Source organism: Vombatus ursinus, unplaced genomic scaffold, assembly GCF_900497805.2.
Source record: "Vombatus ursinus unplaced genomic scaffold, bare-nosed wombat genome assembly UNPS02014812.1, whole genome shotgun sequence".
Lineage (NCBI taxonomy): Eukaryota > Metazoa > Chordata > Mammalia > Diprotodontia > Vombatidae > Vombatus > Vombatus ursinus.
In genome coordinates this window covers 34802078-34823420 of record NW_020954590.1, presented here as the reverse complement: position 1 = coordinate 34823420, position 21343 = coordinate 34802078, and the positions used below count along the sequence as shown (strand labels likewise).

The 21343-nt window shown below is 35.9% G+C and overlaps 1 protein-coding gene across 1 annotated transcript in view; it reads right to left on the bottom strand.

The window, feature by feature from the left end:
• Positions 1–166: 166 nt before the first annotated feature.
• The window catches only part of LOC114054183 (carbonic anhydrase 2-like), a 22211-nt gene continuing 1034 nt past the window's right edge, over positions 167–21343 (bottom strand). The window contains exons 2-7 of the mRNA XM_027877346.1: positions 20788–20985; positions 9259–9377; positions 6022–6114; positions 3243–3305; positions 2439–2594; positions 167–959 (exon numbers count right to left, since the gene is read on the bottom strand). Of these exons, the coding sequence (XP_027733147.1) occupies positions 834–959; positions 2439–2594; positions 3243–3305; positions 6022–6114; positions 9259–9377; positions 20788–20985 (755 nt within the window). The 3' untranslated portion in view covers positions 167–833. The remainder of the gene's footprint in view (positions 960–2438; positions 2595–3242; positions 3306–6021; positions 6115–9258; positions 9378–20787; positions 20986–21343) is intronic.

Here is a 21343-nt window from a genome sequence, read left to right as displayed (position 1 = left end):
TTTTCTGTGATTTTTTTTTGTGCTTCCACTCAGGGATAATACTTCTAGTTCTTAGTGTGTCATATAAACAATTTTTCTTATTATAACACATAAGTTGCAGAGGAAAATAAAAATTTCTCCTTTTTTACCCATCTGCCCAGAGCATAAAGAAGACTATGAGCCAAAATATAATTATCTATTTTATTATCCAACATATATCTAAAATACAATATTAATTTTTCTTTAAGTTATGATATATGTTCTCTGAATGGAAATATAATCTGTATTATAGCTATAATTAAAATGTTTTTATAGATAATACTTAATTCAAAATTCACAAAAACATCATCCCTGTTTAAAGATTACATGGCTACAAACATGTAAGAATTTTTAAAAATCATATATCAATATCTTAAATGTAACTTCTTGGAATTACTATTATTAATTCTGCCTTCTTACACTTTTATATTGATGCAATTTAATCACTTGTTGGAGGTTTGTCTTCAACTTTTCTGCTTTGCTCTAGGGTTTATAGTTCTATTCACTCATGTGCCCTATTACATGGGAAGGAAGGAGCAATTCTACTATTCCTTATCATTGGTTCCTTGTCACAGAAAAAGCATTGCTATCACCAAAGCACCAGGTCAATGTCACTTTGCCAAGCATTGCACATGGGTTTGCACTTGTAGGTTATTGGGTTCACACATTAAGAACATTTTAAGTTGCTCTACAACTTTTTTACGTTTTATGAGAAATAATATCCAGTACAAAAACAAAAGGACTGAGACTAGTGGAGATGCTGCCAGTGTACAGACTGGTATTGTGCTTAACTAGAGAGTCATTGCCCTCAGACATCAAGAATTGAAAGATCTTCTAATTGTCCTGCCAGAGAGAGGCTGAACGGGACGCCAGTTGCCCACCATGTGTTTTGCAGGACTTTCACCAGCAGAAGTAAAATAAAGGCTGTAGAATTTAGCCATCTGGAAAACAAAAAGAAAGCATCCATATTAATTTTCAGCAAGGCACTCATTATATAACTCAAACATAAACTGGGCTGCCATAACTGGAGGCTCCAATTTCCACAGGCTTCAAAACCTTTGCCAGTAATTGCACAATCCCCAGTACCTAGCAGGGTGCCCTGTACTTAGTAGCTACTTAATAAATATTTTATTTTTAAAATTTTATATTGTGGACTTAATCAAAGAGCAATAAAAACACTTTTATAAGAAACTGTGAAACTTTTGGGTTGTGGTATATGATTGTGATGGAATACTATTGTGCTATAAGAAATGATGAACTAACGATCTTAGAAAAATATGGATAGACTTGCATGAAGAGCAAAATGAGCAGAACCAAGCAAACATTGTATACAGTAACAGCAATATTGTTTTAAGAACAACTTTGAGCAAATAAGTTATTTTGACTATTATAAATACCCAAATTAACTACAAAGGACATATAAAGGAAGATGCTATCTGCAACCCAATAAAGAACTAATAAATAGACGTATATATGGGATGATTTTACATATATATGTATACACATATTTGTGTCTAATGGTAGCTGTCTCTAGCGTAGGGGAGTGGGAAAAGGAAAAAAAATTACATTATAACTTTATTATGTATTTAAAAGGAACAGCAAGTGTACATAATAGATTTGCAGTTTCATGTGCAATCATCTTTTTTATAGTTATACAAAGTGCTTGTTTTATTCCATAAATTAAAAGTCTAGTATGTACTTTCAAATGCTGCTGCTAACTGAGAAGCATGAAAGAGCTAGGTCTAAACTAAAAATCATTTTTTGGTGAGTTCAGACAAGTCACAGCTTTCATTCCACAAGGTGGCTGTGATTAGGTCTAGTCTAGCTTTATGTTTGAAGCATGGGTTTCTGAAATTGACAGTGACTATTTGGGGTTCGCATCTTAATTGGCTTCAGTTCACTGATCACTAATATCTGCCACAAAAAAGGTATATCTAAACAGAGGGCTTCCTCAGCTATCACCATTCTTTATCAAAAATTTCCCATTTTTCACCTTATTTTCCAAGGTATAAAATCCATCAAAACAGGGGCTAGGGCAATGGAAGGACTACTTTTGCTCTGAAGACAGCGCTCCTGAGATTTGCACCTTCCCCAGCCCAAGTCCTTCCTCATTGTGGATAACATCCTTCCACAATAACATCAACTATGATGAATTTCATATTGGTAGCCCCTGGAAAGTCATAAAAATTTCTTCGATACAAGAGAAAAAGCAACCAGGGCATAAATTATATAGAACTTAGGTGAGTTACTGTTATACCATCTTGGTATTATTCCATTAGTTTGACACAAGTTTAGAGTGTAAATATTTTTCTAAGCTCTCCATGTTTTCACAAAGCATTCAAGGAGCACTGTTTATTGTTTATCAATAAAACTGCAGTTAACTTGCCTGATATAAGCAGATCTATCAATAAGAAACATACCTGTTCCCGGCTCACACTGATGGGCTTTGTTACGACAATCCAGGTCACACATTCCAAGAGAGGAGGAGTAGTCAGTGAGCCCTGATAAGTGTAAAATTCCAAGGACTCAGGAAGAAGACAAGTTGGGTCAAAATCAGTGAAAGTTGACTCTTCACCCTTAAACAAAAGAAAACAAAATATTTAAAATATCATAGAAAGAGCATATTCATAGATACAGATCTCTCCTCTAGCAATGATGCTCATTAAGGGAGGGTCCATATTTACTGAAAAACATAAAGAAAATAAACAGTATTTGAAAATATGGGCTGATTTGATTTAGAAAGCATGATTTTTATTTGAGATGTCTATTTCATATCTTATCCTCTAAAATAACCTATTATCTTTTCCACTGGGTCATCAAATAGGCATTATCCAGTACCAACCCTTAAGACACTTAAACATAGGAGACTTAAACATAGGGACTTAAACGTAGGGAGGGAAACAGTTATGTATGTCTTTAAAGGCAATATCAAGCCAGAACAAATCACAGTGGTGGCTGGGAAATCTAAATTCTTATTCATTCCTTTCATGGATTAGAATCACACTGGAATCTTGAGATAAAGGAAAGTTGGTCACTGAATGTTGGGAATTGAAGTTTTTAAGCAAAGTCTGTACCTTTATTTTAACTGATCAAAACCCTGCATGTTATATCTAAAACAAATAAGATGAGTAATTTGGGGATTTTTCTGAAACTAGATGGGGCAGAAAAAAAATCTAATGGGGTACCAACAAATATCAATGTCACACCAAAAGACATCATCTTACCTTTGTTTGAATTTTACTCAGAACATCAACAACTTTTTGAAGTCCTGGGTGAGCGGTTCCCATCTGTAATATGATATATACAACAAGAGACTATGGTTTGTACGATTCCAGCTTCAACTTGCCAGACCAATGTAATAGGGGAAAAAAAATTAGATTCCTAGAACATCCGACCTGATTGTTTTAACAGGAGTTTCTTGTTGCCTTTTATGAGCAAATAACTGTGGCCTGTGTTTAGATAGCCCAGAGTGAAATAGAGATTGTCCAATTATGTGATTAAATTTGAGAATTTACTTTCCATCCTGAATTGTCCACTTTGATGGCATATACTAATGAAATTATCCTGTGACCTTGATGAAACTTTTTCTACATTTTGGACTGTTTGGACCTAAAGAAGATAACTGGGGTTGGGGGTGGGGGGTGCAACACCACTAGGGTGAGAGAAGAGACCTGTGATTGCTGTCGCAGATGAGAAAACTCCCTCTTACCAATGTAGGTCAGCTCCATCTCTGCAAGTCTTAGAGAGATGCCAAGAGTACTGGGACAGGTTATGTGATTTGCCCTTTGTCCCAGAGTCAGTGCTTGGCAGAAGGAGGAATTGAACCCAGGTTTTCCTGGCTCTAAGCCCAAGTTTCCTATCCTCTATAGCACTGAAGCCAGCTTCATGATTCTAAACATCAGCAAAAAAAGAAAGAGGGATTCCATGGCATAACTACTATTTTAAAGTCTTAATTGCATAATTATCAAGAGAATTTACACTTAAAGTCCTGATAGAATACAAGCAGGAAATGACAGTGGAAGAACTGTATTTGAATGAGAAGATCTACAACTTACTCCATGGGTGTGACCTCTGGAAAGAGTGGTAGATAACCTCTCAACTCTAACTTCTCATGTAGAAAATGCTGAATCCAAGGGCAATCCTGGATCCGATCATAAATTCAGATATTAAAAAGGATCTGGGAAGAGGGCAAAAGGTTTTCTCACTTGTGGACTTATTTCCTTTCCATTAAAGTCCTATTCTGATGCATCATGCTGTGGAGGTGACACTGAATTTTTGAAGGCTATGCCTAGGTAGAACAAGTTTTCCCTAAGCACATGGAGACTAAATCAGTCAGTAAACACTTATTAAGCACTTACTATATGCTAAGTTCTGTGCTAAGCATCAAGGTTACAAAAAGAGGCAAATGACAGTCCCTGCCCTCAAGGAGCTCACAATCCAATGGGGGAGAAAACAGGTAGACAAATATGTACAAACTATTAACAAGATTAACAGGAATTAATTAACAGAGGGAAGGCACTAGAATTGGAGGATTGGGAAAGGCTTCCAGTAGAAGATGGAATTTTAGTCGGAACTTGAAGGAAGTCAAGGAATCCAAAAAAGGTATAGTTGAAGAGAGAGAAGATGTAATATGGAACTATGTTTTCCATGACTGCATAAGTATAATCTATATCAAAGTGCTTGGTTTCTTAAGGAGGGGGAAGGAAAGGGAAGGATGAAGGGGGGGAATTTGGAACTGAAAAATGATAAAAAATGAATGTTAGAAATTGTTTTACACGTAATTGAGAAGTAAATAAACAACATTCTTTAAAAAAAAATAGAAAGGGAAGGAGGAGAAGGGAGATCATTCCAGGCATGGGAGACAGCCAGAGAAAATAACCAGAATGAAGAGATGGAAGGCCCTGTTCATGGAATAGCAAGGAGGCCAGTATCATTGATTGAATACATGGTGAGGAGATCAAGGTATAAGAAGAGTGAAGAGGTGAGACCGGAGAAGGGGGCAGATTGAGAAGGGCTTTAAATGCCAAAGAGGATTTTATATTCAATAGAGAAGGTGATAAGGGAGTCACTGGAGTTTATTAAGGGGGGAGGGGGCCACAGTCAGACATATACTTTTGGAAAATCTCTTTGGCAGCTGAATGGAGAAGGGATTGGAGCAGGGAAGAGAAATCTGGCACATAGACCAGCAGGCTATTGCAATAGTCCAAGGGTGAAGTGATAAAAGCCTATACCAGGATGGCAGCCACATCAGAGGAGAGAAGAGGACATATCTGAGAGTTGAACAGGCCTTGGTAACAAATTGGTTATGAGGAGTGAGAGACAGTGAGAGATTGAGGATGATATCTGAATTGTAAGCCTGGGGAACTGGAAGGATAGTGACAGATTTCAGAAAGGCTTCAGTTAGGCCCAGTAATAGATATGTTATTTGAGGACTAACTTGGCTAATAATTATAATTCACATTTACAAAAAATTTTGATGTTTAAAAAGCACTTTCTTCAAGACAGTTTTGTAAGGTAGATAATATAGATAATATATTGTATAGCATCCATTGTAGAATATATATTCTAGCACCCATCATACTGATAATGAAACTGAGGGTCTGACTTGCAGATTTAAAAAAAATTAGTACATGGCAGAGCCTTAATTCACACTCAGGTCTTCATATTCCAAGTTCAGTGTTCTTTCCACTATTGTATGCTACTGCTAGGAATGGTTTATCATCAGTATTGGCCTCCAGCCACAGCAACTTGTGAAGATCATCTACTAAGGCAGGGGGGACAGGTTGTAATCCATCTCAATAGAGGGAGTACTCACATTAATGAAATCATAGATCTTTTGAAGTATTTGAAGGAAATAATCAGTCACAATAGCTTTTAACATTTAAGGCATTTTCTAACATTTCATTAAATGTTGCTTACATGAGGTAGTGTGGATTGGGGGAGGACTCCCTTACACTACGTATGATTCAATATATTTCAAGAATATTAGACAAAGAAACTAACCTCTAAAAAGATCCCAACGACAGCCAGTCCATCATCCTTGGTCACAGCAACCTTGAAACTCTCATACTTTGTATTCCAATGAACCAAATGAAGCTAGAACCATCAAAGGACACAAAAGCATAAGAGTTAGCAAAATTAATGCTCAAGGTGATCCTATTCAATAGCATCTTTCTTTATGATAGTACTTTTAGGCTATATGTAAAGTAATATTTAAAGAAAGGAATGGTGCAGATAATGGATACTTATACCTATTAAACTATGTTCTTTGTTGTCATTGGGCAATTCATTCATTTACTCAATAAGCATTTAATAATACCTGATTTAACAGGACCTATTAAGTGCCAAGCCCTATATTAGGCACTGGGAATTCAAAGAAAAAAACTCAACAGTTCTTGCCCACATAGAACACAGGTAATATAGGAGAGGAGAGAGGGGGGAGAATAGTTAACATTTATACAGATAATTTAATTTAAAATATAGGCTAAGTAAATACAAAGTAATTCCAAGGAGGAGGACACAAACAATTTAGAGAACAAGAAAAGGACTTATATACACCTAATTTTTCACTCTTTTACAAAAATAAATTTTATCAACAGTAATAATGAAGAGAAAATCAAAACACTTTGGATGTAAATTAGATTATTTATTTCTCTTTGGAAATCATAGAGTTATAGAAGGTAAGAGTTAGAAAGAACATTTAATCAATCAATCAATAAACATTTATTAAATCCTACTATGTGCTAAGTGCTAGAGATGTAAGAGACAAGCCCCTGCCCTTAAGGAGCTTACAATCTAATGAGGGAGACAATATGCAAATATTTATATAACGCATATAATATTTAGTATAAATAGGAAAAAATTAACAGAAGGAAGGCACTAGAATTAAGAGGGGTTAGAGAAAACTTCCAGTGAAAGAAGGGATTTTAGTTAGGACTTATAGGAAGGTAGGGAGGAGTAAAGGAAGAAGAGTATTTTAGACACTGGGGACAACCCAGAGCTGAAAGATAGAGTGTCTTGTTTATGAAACAGCCAGAAGGCCAGTGTCACTAGAGAGAAGAGTATTTGTCAATGAGTAAAGTCTATGAAAATTAGCCAGGTTATGAAAGACTCTGAATGCCAAACAGAATTTCATAGAGTTGATCCTGGAGGCAATAGGGAGCCACTGGATTTATTGTGTAGGAAGGTGACATAGTCACACCTGTTCTTTGGGGAAAGCACTTTAGTGACTGACTGGAAGGTGGATTAGAGTTGGGAGAGACTTGAGGCACAGAGACCCAGCAGCAGCCAATAAAGTAGTCCTGGAGTGAGGTGATGAAGACCTGCACAAAAGTGGTGGCAGTATCAGAGGAGACATAGGGACGCATTTAAGAGATGTTACAAAAGTAAAATCAACAGGCCTTGGAAACAGAGTGGATTTGGGAGTGAGAAAGAGTGAAGAGTACAGGATAATTCCCAGGTTGTAATCCTGAGGGCCTGGGAGGATGGTGCTGCCCTCTGTAGTAATAGGGTAGTGGTAGGTGAGGAGGGTTTAGAACAGACCTGCACAGCTTTGGCAGTAAGTAGGGGCCAAAATTAAAATAGGCTAAACTTCTTAGGGCCCAGATAGGTTAGACCAGAGACAGATTGACGATGGTTGGTTGCCACAGGTCAGGTGACAAACAGGATTCAGTACTCAGTGGCTACCCTATATTTTTCACAGGCTGCTTTGGCTAGCCAAGCAATCCGAGGGCCATATGTTGTGCAGGTCTGGTTTAGAAGGAAAGATAATGCATTCAGTCTTGGACATGTCGAATTTAAGATGACTCTTAGACATCCAGTTCAAGATATCTGAAAGACAAACCCCCTTCCTTTTATAGATGAGGAAATGAAGACCCAGAGGGATCAGCATACTTGCCCATGGTCACAGAGATAGTAAATACCAAAGCAACAATTCAAACCCAAGTCATCTAGTTGCCAATAATAGTCAGAGTTTATATGGTGCTTTACCTGTGGAATGGGTGGCATTTTACCCCTATTTTATAGATCAGGAATTTTAGGTTAAGAGGAATTGTGACCTCTCAGAATCACAGATAGTGAATGTGTGAGAAATTAGTATTTCTCTTTTATATTTAATAACTAATTATTGAATTAGAACCAAGGTTTTTCCCCTTTTCTACTTCCTCAGCCAGAAATGGGATCCAGTGTAGGATTTACCCAAGCCAAGATCTAATCAGACAATAAAAGAAACTCTTAATTTTAGGCTAATAGGTGCGTTCCTGCTCATTGTGTTTGCCCAGACAGGTCTGGGAAGTGTTGATTCTCCCTTTTGTCAGGCAGGTGATATGGAAATTGATGTCTCCTTCAGTCAAGATTTGGATGACCCAAGTCACAAAGCCCAAAGACCCTCATTTTAATATAGCCCACTTCCCATTATAATATTCATTGTCTCGTTGACCAATCAGAGTTGTTTTCACCCTCAGGTGCACCCCTTTTTCAAAAGACTTTATAAATATCAAAGGTTCAAGAGGTTGGGTCACTTTGGCTACTGAGGGGACAACGATCCTGTTTTAGTTGACTATTTTCTAGATGTGGTCAAAACTGATTTTAATTCACCCAGAAATTTGGGTGAATTTCTCAGAATTTTTTAATCGTCACATCTGAGGCAAGATTCGGACTCAGGTCATCCGCACTCTAAGTGTAGCCCTTCTGCGCTGTGCGTCTGGCTGCTTCAATCCAGCTAACCCAACCTTTGTGATGTAATTAAAAATACTATAGTTTCTCATTGAGACGTCACAAACTTTGTTTGTTTATTTGATAATAAAAAAGAAGTCTCACTCTTCTAATGTGAACGTCTTTTGTAAGAGAAGATTTGGAAAGGGTGGTTGGAATAATTTATGAAATTAAGTGAACTAGTCATGTAGTGAGAATGAAGGATAATAAACACAGATGGACAGTGGGTGTTGCACCGCTTCCTCCATAGTGTCAAAAGATTTAGAGGAATTTTCCATCCCCTTCCATCCTCCAATTCCCCATAACATTTGGTAGATTTGGACAGATAATTCACAAGAGAACACCAACAAGAGCAATACGGGTGGAGAAAGCACAAATGGCTTTCAGCATGACCCACTGGACCCAGTACATATAGCAAGGAAATCATGGATGCACTCAAGTATGGAAGTTTAAATTTTTTTAATAAAAATGTTTAGAGTCATTTCCTGAGAATATGCATTGATTAAAAGAAAAAAAAGACTTTCCTACCTCAGCTGCATATTTCTTCCCATCCAAAACATGCTCGGAGCCCTGGCTCTCGCTGGAGCCCCAGTGAAAATGAAATTGGACCAACCGGTAGTTCCCCATCAGGGGTCCTCCATTTAGCACTGAAATTCAAAGAAATCATGTTACTGTCCATAATAAAAATTTCCCATGTCCAGACCGGAGTTAGAGTGCAAGGCTTACTTTGTTAGTAATGCTTCTACTCAGTGAACAAGAAATTCACTCAGATTTGTTCTGCTATGCTGAATTAATGCTTGGTTTAAAAAAAAAAAGAAATCATTCAAAATGCTTTTATATAGGATACTTAAAGGCACAACTCATACAATAATATTTAATTTAGCCTGTACTAAAAATGGAGCTAGGGGCAGCTAGGTGGCACAGTGGATAGAGCACCAGCCCTGAAGTCAGGAGGACCTGAGTGCAAAGCCAGCCTCAGACCAAACACTTGACACTTACTAGCTGTGTGACCCTGGGCAAGTCACTTAACCCCAATTGCCTAAAAACAGCCACAAAATAAAAATGGAGCTAGTTGACCAAGTTTTCCCCCACTTTATTGTTATAACTAATATAAACATATATATATATATATACATATATAATATGTATACACACACCTATATAAGCCAAGTCAGTTACACTAATTTTGCATTCACCCATTCTGATTTTTGTTTTCTTTTGTTTTTTATTTATCTTTGCCTATTTTGGTCAGTTTAGACAGGTGCACAGCTCATCTCTTTACTTCAGTTATACTTGTTAAGAATAAGGCTCACAAAGTGAAGTATTTCAAAACAAAAGATAGCATGTTTTAGTTTACATAATTTCCCAGAGGAAAAAAAGAAAGTAAGGCCCAGGTAAAGAGATTCTTTGAAAAATATCCTAGAGGCAATTGAAAAGTGGGTCTGGAGAACTGAAGAGAGGTAATTTCTTGAGATAAAGATTTGTAATCCACAGAATAGAGCTAATAAGGAGTTGAAGCCTCCAGGGTAAATAAGATTGCCAAAGGAGATCTGGTAGAGAGGTAAGAGAAGAGGATCTTTTTTTAAAGGGTCCAGAAGAGGACAAAGTCAGCAAAGGAGACAGAGAAAGCAGTTAGAGGAAGAAGGAAAACCAGGAAAGTATGCATCTGAAACTAAGGGAAAATCCAATGTCCAGCTGCAGAGAGGTAGGGGAAGATAAGGACTGAAAAAATGCCACTGAATTTGGCAGTTAGGAAGGTCACTGGGAGGGAGGGAAGGGAATACACATTTATTAAGCACCTACTGTGGGCCCAGCACTGTGCTAAGTGCTTTACAAATATTATGTCATTTCTCATGATCAAAAATGTCTCATCAGAGACACTTCAAAAAGGAGTTTCCATCAAATAATTAGAAAAGAAGCCTCACTGCAAGGGGTTGAAAAGATGGCACAGAGGTGGAAACACAGGATAGATGTTTTTTTCCAGATTAAAAGGAAGATTAAAAGGAAACTAATTTGGATTAGGGAAACCTACACATGTTTGGTATTGAAAGAGCCAGTGTAATAAGATTGGAAATACAAAAGAGGAATCTCCTCTTGGAGGAAGAAGGTCCTTGAGAAAGAGTAAGGAAATTTGATCTGGAGGACTGGTAGGGAGGGATTGGCCTAAGGGAGAAATAGAGAAGTCTTTTCTCTGACCAGAGGGAAGGAGCATGCATAGGGATTTTAAGGAACTGAATGGAGTCTCTGAGTATATATCAAAACAGGGCCAGCCCAAAGCTAAATGGTTAAGTAGATATAATTTTGTCCCCTAAGCCCTCCCACCTCTCCTAGCCAAGCCTTCTCTGCCAACCCTCTTCCTCCTAACATCTAGGCCTCAAGGTTCTCAGGGCTCTCTTTCTGGTCCTCAACTTAGGAGGAAGACCTAAGTTCACATCTCACATCATCCTCTTTCTTCATTCTCTCCCATGTCAAAATTTATTCAATGCCTCATTGTTCTGGGAGCAACTATCAGTTAGCTGTCAATTATATATTATTAGGTAAATTATCATTATTATTAGATGACAAAGTTTGAAGGGTCTTTTGCTTTTCTTTGTATCCCCAGGAATTAGCACCCATCAGGCTGTAGTAGGTACTTAATAAATGTTAGTTGACTGAAGGAAGAGTTGAACTCCATCCTAGCGTAGGAGTCAGCCAGTCCTGGGCTCAAGTCTGATCTCCTTAAGAAATCTGTTAGAAACCCCCATAATGTTAAGCACCTTACTACTATACAGCACCATATCCATAATGTCAAAGATGCCATAGATCCCCTGATCTCCTACTAGATGCATGATCTAGAATGATAGACCTTCTTAGTGCCCCCCAAGCCACTCTCTAAATGGGAAAATTGTCATTGTGAAGTAGAGGAAGTTTTTACGATGGTAAAATCCTATAAGAATGAAATCACCAATTCTGACAATCCCAGCCCTTTTGTCCATTGAGGAAAAAAAAGTATCCTGACACAGTTGGGTTTAACATGGCTCTCTATAAACATGGATTTTGATATATTCTGTTCAAATAGTATCTCTCCAAACAAAAGAACTACAAACAAAAAAACTGTTATAATAGGATTGGCCTATAAAGGAGACAATAAGCCTATATTTAAGCATCAGCTATTCTTCAAACTAAAAACAAAACCAAAATACAATTCTTTCATAAAATTCAATGTAGTTTTTAAATGACTTAAAAGTTAGCTTTCTGAAATATAAAATATAATAATCTATTTGCTTTTAAACTAATGGATTATAATGGTCATTATACGGGAATTCTGTTTATAAATATCCTTATGTTACCCCCATGAAACTAACATACTTGGATGGCAGACTGACATGTCAAAATGAATTAAATAAGATCATGTCAAGAAACTGGCTCAATCATTCTTCTTTAATTCATCTAAGGCTTATTTTCCCCTTTGGATGAATCCTGTGGATTCTAAATTGAATAACCCTAATTACAGGGGGTTTTTTAACCTTTTTTTTGTGTGTGATTTTCAAATCCTTGTCCATTCATTTTGTGTTTTAAAAAACCCAGTAAATTAAAAAGTAGTGAATATCAATTCAGAGTTGACTACATTAATATTCTAAATCAATCAGGTTTAATATTTAAACACTTTTTCTGTGCTTATCTATTGTAACCAGGAATCATTTTCAGAACAAGTTGCTCTGGGTTAGAAAATTCTCTCCTGCCTTAAAGACTTTTATGCAACTAAGAAAGACCCACAAACAAATGCTTATAATTTAATTGGTGCAAGAACCTGCACTTCTGCTTTTTATTCCAATTAATTGTTTCTTAGAAACTTTTTAAGCTTGGAGCCGAATTAACAGCAGCCTGGGTAGCCAAAGTATACCATGAATTCTTCCAAAGGTAAATTAACATAAATGCTCAAACTCACTTAAAAGTTCTGCAGGTCCTTTTGTTTAAAAAAGAGAAAAGGGTATTTGGGTTAAAGGCAACTGAGCACAAAGCACATGTTTGTTCGTTTTTAAGACCAAAAAATACCATTCTGGCCTCTTAATGAACATTTTCTAAACTCTTGTCATTTCAGAGAAGAAAATTTTCCTGGGGAGAGAGGAGAGGAAAGATAAAGAGACTCTATTTAAAAATAAAATCTAAGGGGACTAGTAACAACCCCAAAATCAAGATCGCAATATAAACAAATGAGCTCCCTAGATGTAGAAAAGAGGATATGACTTTCTACTTTACAAAGGAATGAGACATCTGAAAACAATGCAAATGAGAACATCAGCACCAAAAGCTCCAGCTGACCTAAGGTTGACATTCAGGTATACTGCCCATTGGAAGTACTCAGGAAGACCAAGAAAACATATTGCTGAGTAATTCATACATATAAAAGGTCTAGTGTAGTAGATAATATATAAGGAAATTATAGGTATTACATACCAACAGTACAAATGTCTGACTAGTTTAGTGTCAGAATTCTAAAAAAAAAAAAAAAATAGGCTGTCAAACAAAAAGTGAAACATAAACAAAGTTTTGTTTGTTTCCCTGCATGTTTTTCCTCCAGTTTTCTGGTACCTATGAAGAACAAATACATTCAGGTACATATGAAACATACAAGAAGGTGAGAAAAAATTTTCAGAGGAAAAAAAAAGAATTTCTGGTTTAGGGAATTCATCGATAAGATTTCTGAGTATATATACATATCAATTTAAAAATACATAGAATGTACTAATTGCATTCTGTAGATAGAACAAATTTTCTGTTTTAAATAATAAAGCCAATGAAATCATAAGAAATTTTTTGCTTTTTTTTTTAGTTTTTAGGCAATTGTGGTTAAGGAAATCATAAGAAATTAACAGAAAATACACTGAGGCCAAAAGGCCTTTGTAAATAAAATTTGGTTTTCATCATGCTTATTAGGTTATTATTTAATTTTAATTTCTAAGGAATGATATGGCAGAAGAGCACTGAATTTAGACTAAAAGAATTCAGGCTCAAATCTGAGCTCTACTAATAACTGTGGATAAATCCCTTTAGCCTCTGTGCACCTCGGTTTCCTCATCTTTAAAACGAGGAAATCGAAATAAAAATTACCTCCAACTAAGGTCTCTTCCAGTTTTGAATCTAATACCCATTTACCTATATAAATTAATCAAATAAAATTCTAAAAGTGAAATTGGTTTAAAAAAAGAGAGAGAGAGCAAGCCATTATTATTATAACCAAAAAGCCCAAAAGGGCTGAGCTGAATTTCGTTTTATTTTCTCTATAGATGCCAACATAGAGGCAAGTACACACATAGCCTGTAGGAGTAATGCTGTTGTCTTTCTAATATCTGTTCAAAGTATGGTTCAGTTTACCTTAGAGTTAGTTCTCCATTTCCATTAGATCAATCCTCCACAAGCCTGTGCACATGTTTTGGGGGAGGGGGCGAGGCAATTGGGGTTAAGTGACTTGCCCAGGATCACACAGATAGTAAGGGTTGTGTCTGAGGGTGAATTTGAACTCAGGTCCTCCTGACTCCAGGGCTGGTGCTCTATCCACTGTGCCACCGAGCCGCCCCCTCTATGGGGAGCATGTATGGGGAGAGGGGGTTCTAACAGATTATAGTTAGCGAATGTTAATTGTCCATCAAATCCAACACTCCAAGAAAACATCTTTGTGAATCGTTAATAAAAAAAATGTTAATGAAGGGGATTGTGGCTTGCTAAACAAATGGGCAATAATATGAAAAACAGAAAGTTGTATTTAAATTATTTACCAAAAACGATAGGCTATTGTTTTGTATTTGGGCAGCAATCTTTAAGAATCAGTATAAAAAGCAACAGGAAATGTTTTCTGTATAGTAAGGGCAACTCTGTAAAAATGAAAATGTCAAAACAGAAGTCCTGTTTTAAGTGTCCTACCAGATAAGAACAAGAAGACAGACTAGTATTTGGCATAGATACATCTTTGACATTATGGGTATGGCGCTGTATAGTAGTAAGGTGCTTAACATATGTATATGGAATACCACTCACCTCTGGACAGAATGGAAAAAGTGATATGTGTGTGTATGTATATGTATATGTATATGCAAGTGTGACTAATGTGGGGTTTATGTGGTTAATGTGGGGTTTTGTTTTGCCACTATGTAAATATATCTGTGTGTGTGTGTGTGTGTGTGTGTGTATATTGCATCACTCAAGATAGGGAGTGGGAGGAACAGAATAATTTTTAAAAAACACTTATTTGAAAAGTAAAAATAACAAAATAAAAAATATGTTAATGAATTGAACTGAATTCTTTATAGCAGTGAGTCATTAGCCTATCAATCTTACTACAAGGAGAACAATCATAATTTTAAAAAACAACAACAAATGATCATAATTTAAATAGGCTGTTGTTATATACAGGTATAAAATCTTTGATATGGGCATAATGAACCATATGGTTAGGGCACTATAATTAATGATACAAATTACTGTGTAGTACTATGTGCCCCATATTAATGTTTGTAGCTCATGTTTCAGGTATTCCAGAACCTTTTTTTTTTTCCTTATTAAGGCTGAATGATTCAATGAGATATTTGGAAGGAAACAATTAACAATTCAGAACAAGTTTAGGAGTGTACAATGTTAACTTGGTACATTCACTATTAGTGCCCGATTTAAGTAGCAGAAAATGGTCTCTTTATAATGACTACTGTAAAAATTGCTTAATTTATTTTTTTTCTTTTCCCCTTGAAAAATGCAGGTTACCTGGCTAAAATAATTAAAGTTTCTAGGCAAAGGCATTCCAAATTAGACTAAGAGAAATCTACATTTTGACCCAACAATGTGGACAAAATTATTTTATAAGATTAGTACTTGACTTAAAATTTAAATGTGTTTTTGCATTATTAATAAACTGTGTGCAAAATGCCTTCAAAATCAAACTTTTAACAAAAGATCTCAGATTGGGTGGAATTATTTTCAAGAGTTTTTTTTTTAAAGTCATTATAACTAGATTAACAATTTTTTATTAACTTGTTTTTAAAGGAGTTTATAAGATTACTGAGTAATAGTTTTAACCAGAACTCCTGATTAAAGCTTATTAATTCCACAGTTAAAATGAAACATAGCAAGCTAAACCACAATAATAAGTGATTAGAATTCAGTATTGTTTCAACCCTCATTCACAGTTAGTTTAAGCCTCTGATGTTTCAGTATGTGATGTTTACAGAATAACGAAAAATTAGAATGATTGAAAAGTTTTCTAAGTTTGAAATGTTACTGTGAAAATGAAGTGAGAAGATAACATGAAGCAAATGAAGTGGAGTCCCTAAATGCAGGAAATGAAGACGTACAGGAAATCTAAAAATGTCAACATACCATTATAAAAAAAAAAACCTCTTAACAAAAGGGATGTTTATAATGGGTTGCGGTATAAAAAAAGGTCATGTCATCTGGTGAAAACAAAATAAATTATTGAACTACTTTAAAACTTTGAAGTCATTTTTTAGTCATTCAAAAAAGCATACAAGTAAAGCAATATTTTTCTGATTTTTTAAGCCATTTGGGTATACACACACAACATAAATAATTACAAAAGGTTAAAGAATTATTTTTAATAATTTAAAGACATCTTTAAGGTAACCTTAGAGACAGATGCAAATTTCATTATGATTCAGATGAATCTATGCAATGTCATCTTTACAACACCAGTCCTTACTACCCAAGTACATTGCAATAATCCATTGTTGGGAAAGGAATTTCCTAGAGATCTCCAGAAGTACCACCTTCTGAATTATGCCTAAAACATGATAGATTGTCAGTTCCATACAATGTGTACCTCACATCTAAGAAACCACTCCATTTGTTGGCATGATTGACTTTTACTTCGATAGACCTCAATTTCTGTTTTTGCTTCTGATGCTCATACACCTATCGGTTTTCCTTGTATATGTTTTAGTGACATTTTTCCTAAATGGGACAATTTATAGCAATGTGATCCTAGCTACCCTATTAATTGCTACTACTGAATTATTAGCTTTATAAAGTAGCAAAATAGTCTATTTGCTGACATCTGTTGCATTTATTTAAAAATATTCATGAGTTCTAAATTATAGTTATATAATATTTTTACAGAGATCATTGGCTTAATGGCTGATACATAATCTTAGAATGTTCTTGATTTTACTGCTAATGTCTATTAGCTATTATTGCTTTTTAGCATGAATGCCGTTAGATACTCAATGAGGTTATCTCTGGATCAATTTATTGTTATTATTGTTATTATTATTATTATTATTATTTACAAAAGCTGTCATTTCACTGGTGTAGCATACTGCTGGTAAGAAACCAATGTGTGTCAGCAACTTTTTTTTTTTTTGTAACTTAAAGACTTAGAGTTCCCTAGGCAATTGATAAGTTAAGTGCTTTCATAGGGCCCTAAATATATTATATAAATGAGAAAAGCAGATGGTTCAGTGAAAAGAGGGTCAGTCTTTGAGTGAGGAAGAACTTGATTCAAGTGTTGCTTCAGATACATATTAACTGTGTGATACATGGATAAGCCAGTTAACTTCTCAGTGCCCCCAGACAACTCTATAAGACTATACATTACTGTATACAGAAAGCTGGGGGCAGCTTGGTGGCACAGTGGATGGAATCAGGACAACTTGTGCTCCAATCCGGCCTCAGACACTTACTAGCTAGCTGTGTGACTCTGGGCAAGTCACTTAACCCTGTTTGCCTTTGTTGCTCATCTGTAAAATGAGCTGGAGAAGGAAATAGCAGAGTCTTGCCCAGGGTCACACAGCTAACAAGTGTCTGAGGCTGGATTTGAACTCAGGAAGATTAATTAGTCTTCCTAATTCCAAGCCCAGCACTCTTATCTTCTACGCCAAACACTGGAAGTCCTTAAGTGTTCAGTGGCCAACATTTACTGAATGTGTATAAAAGGTTAAAAAAAATAGCATGAAAGGTTTGCCAGGCTTCACTGCAGTGCACTAAATTTACTGTTTTAACTTACTATAATCCTAGGATAGTTAATAATTAACAGAATAAATGTTCAAAGGAAAAGACCAGTGGCAAAAAAATGAGGGGACAAATCATCTGAACTCTAGACACCATAAAAGTTATATTTTTAGATTTGTAGACAAAATATTAAAGATATTAATGAAGCATTTCACTTTGGTATTATAAATATTTCAGAATTTATAAAATCTTGTTTAAGTGCAAACACCTACTATGAAACATTATTTTTGTTTCCTTAGGTTTGGAAAAATGGGCAATATCAAATAGGATATTTGTAAAATGTTAACCAAACTACTGATTCCATAGAGAAAAGGAATCTATGCTTTTAATTTACCAGCTGAGTGGGAATAAAAATAAGGAAATGATTTGAGCAATCCAAAGCCTGATATTCCTTAACTGCTCAGCACAACACATCTCACACAAACGCAAACTTTTCAACATTAAAATTCAAATGTGTATGAATAGTTAAATAACTTCCTACTCTGATCTTCAAGTGGCTGCCAAATATGACCATGCATCTTTCAGTAAAGTGTGCTTTACACATGTATTATATGGATTACTAGACAATATATACTGTTAATAGAAGGTTGATGGCATGCTCACATTTGGCAGCTGTTTGAAGAACACAGTAAGGAATTAATTTATATGCCTAGGATCTGTGGTTGAAAGAGATCTTAGAGGTTATCGAGAGATTATCAAATGAGATAATATGTACAGCAATGGAGGCAATATAAATACTAGCTTTTACTATGGTCAAAATACTTCATTGTACAAAGCTCAGAGAAACAAAATGACCTGCTTTTAATGTCACATAACTGGTAAGAATCGGAACCCCAATCTGAACCCATAAATTCTGGCTCCAAATTGAATGCCCTTCCTACCAAAATGCTCTAGCATATCATAGAAAAAACATGATGAATATGTATGGGGAGTGGGGGGCATCAGGATGTGTGTTTGTGTGTGTGTGTGTGTGTGTGTGTGTGTGTGTGTGTAACATTTCTATCAGGCAACCAATAAGTTTTATAGTTTTAGCAAACACTTCTGTACTTATCTCTTGCCCTTATTCAAGTATATCTTTGAGAAACTCAGTAGCTTCACATTATAGGAGCTCATTTCAGTGCTACTTTTTTTTTAGACACATTCTCTCAAAAGGATACTTGAGACTATAACATTTCCAGACAACTTAATCATGAAGTTTCATAACTTGCTTTCTATATCTGCACTATTCCCCAGGCCTCTGGCCCTGATAGAGACTTTCACATTGTATGCTAACTGCAAAGATATTCTTTACCTGGTAATAAAATAGTCTTCTCTATTCAAAATTCCTCAATTTTAATTCCTAATTTACCAATCAACTAAATTCAAAATGTCTAAAGAATCCTGCAACAAAAAAAAATTTTTTTTAAATAATTCAAAGAGCTTTCTGTGGTTTATAAATGTTACTGAATATAAAATATACCTACTAAAATAAAGCCTGGTCATTAAACAAACACTGTGAAGTACTAGCTAAAATCACTAGAAGTGTACCTATACACATTGGACACATCGGGTAGGTAGTGGGGAGGGAATGTATCTTTTCCCAATCTTCCTCCTTTCTCCTTTCCCTTCTCCACCCCATCCACTAAAAAAAAAAAAAAAAAATGATTCTAGGCACAGATAATTTATTTCCTGAAACATTTGCTAGATGACCACACAAAAGAACTTAAGAAAATAGGGCACTGACAAGTTAAATCAGCCAGTAGCCAAATAAGGCTGCTACTGTCTCTAAATTGGATTGTTTCCCTGTTTCTACAAAAAGGAGAAAATGAAGAGGAGGGGGAAGGGAGGGAGAATAAGAAAGAGGAGAGGAAAGAGAGGAGGAAGAAAGAAGGGGGAGAGAAAAAAGGAGGAAGGGGGAGGGAAAAAAGGGAGAAGGAAGAGGAAGAGGAAGAGGGAGGAGGAGGAAGAAAGGAGGAAGGGAGAGAGGGAGAAGGAGAAACAGAAGACAGAGAAAGAATATCCCAAGTAGCAGTACAACTGTCAATGCAAGAGTAAACAAACATTTATTAAGCACCTATGTTTGTGCACTGCTCTATGCTTGGAAACTATAAGAAACACAAATTATAAATTAAAATTAGTCCTTTCTTATAAACAGATATCTTGCTACAAAGAAAATGCAATAACTGTTTTGTCAGTAACATTCAATATGTATGTTCCCATATATAAAGAATATCTAGGTTAGGTGCAACTGATCTGGACATATGATAGGCGTAGTGCTACTTTTTATCAGCCAACACCAGAACCCAGACATATTGACAAATGCTAACGTTTCCAAGAATTTTGAAATTTCTAGAATCTTCCTCGCATTGCTGGTTTGATAATAAGATTATCATTATGTTCTCAATGTACTTTAGCTAAGGTTATAGAATTTTAAAAAGTCCAATATTTCTAAATATACATCTTATACATTATATATACTATGCCATTAATTTACATTTTGTGGTTATTTAGACAGAATACGGGTTAGCCATTTTACTTTGGGAGGAAAATATTGCCAGAAATCACAAGTATCCAATCTAAACCAACAAGTATTTATCAATCCACTATTATGTGCAGAGCTAGCTTTGGTAGCCGCTGGATATACAAAGACCAAAGAGAAAAACAAAACAAAAGCAACAACAAAAAAAAACACAGTCTGCCCTCCAGTAGTTTAGCCTGGGGTGAGACAACGTGTAAAGAAATATACATAAACATACTAATTTAAAAAGAATGAGAGCACTAACTACTAAGAGAATGAACCAAACAGCAGATAAAGCAGCATTTATTGAGTACTTTTTGGCTTCCTGGAGCTGTGCTGGCACTGTTTAAAGGCTTCCCTTAGGAGAAGGTAAAAGAGCTTTCTTCTAGGGACTTTTCAGCAGGTTTTTTTTTTAAAGCTGTCTAGGATTTTATTTATTTTTTAATTGAAACTACTGAGGTATTAGAAACTCTCGCCTCTCTCTATTCCCCACTACTCTTATAAACTGAAGCTACTCTTATAAACTGAAGCTACTCTTACAGGGGGTGCACATTCCAGAGACTGACCTGATTTATCAGCGGAATCATCAAACTCAACGTTGAAAGAGTGACCATTGTTGACGATCCTCTTAGCAGTAGAAGGGTCATAGGAGAACTCCAAATGTTTCAGAGCATCGTCATACTGCGTTTTAGAGTACTCAATTTCCACAGGAGACTGTCGTTTTCCAAGGGCAATAGGAAAAGCCTTATACCAGCTATCTGGCCCTATGGTGAGAGAAGAGGCATATGTATCTGTTAAGAGAAGAAAGTACAAAGGCCAAACCCACCAGAGGATAGCCCTTTAACAGAATGTGCAACAGACAACAGGTCACTGGAACAAGGTGGACTAAGCTGACAGCGGGACTGGGAGGCAGATCCGTAGATCCGCCACCTGCAGTCTTTGCCTTCTGTAGACATTAGACACTACTTGTTTAATTTGGTAATGATAGCAGAAACAGCCCACTTTTGCAGGCAACTCTAAAAAAAAATTTAACATCTATGTTATCTCAAAGCGTTTTCATACTCTCTCTCTCTCTCTCTCTCTCTCTCTCTCTCTCTCTCTCTCTCTCTCTCTCTCTCTCTC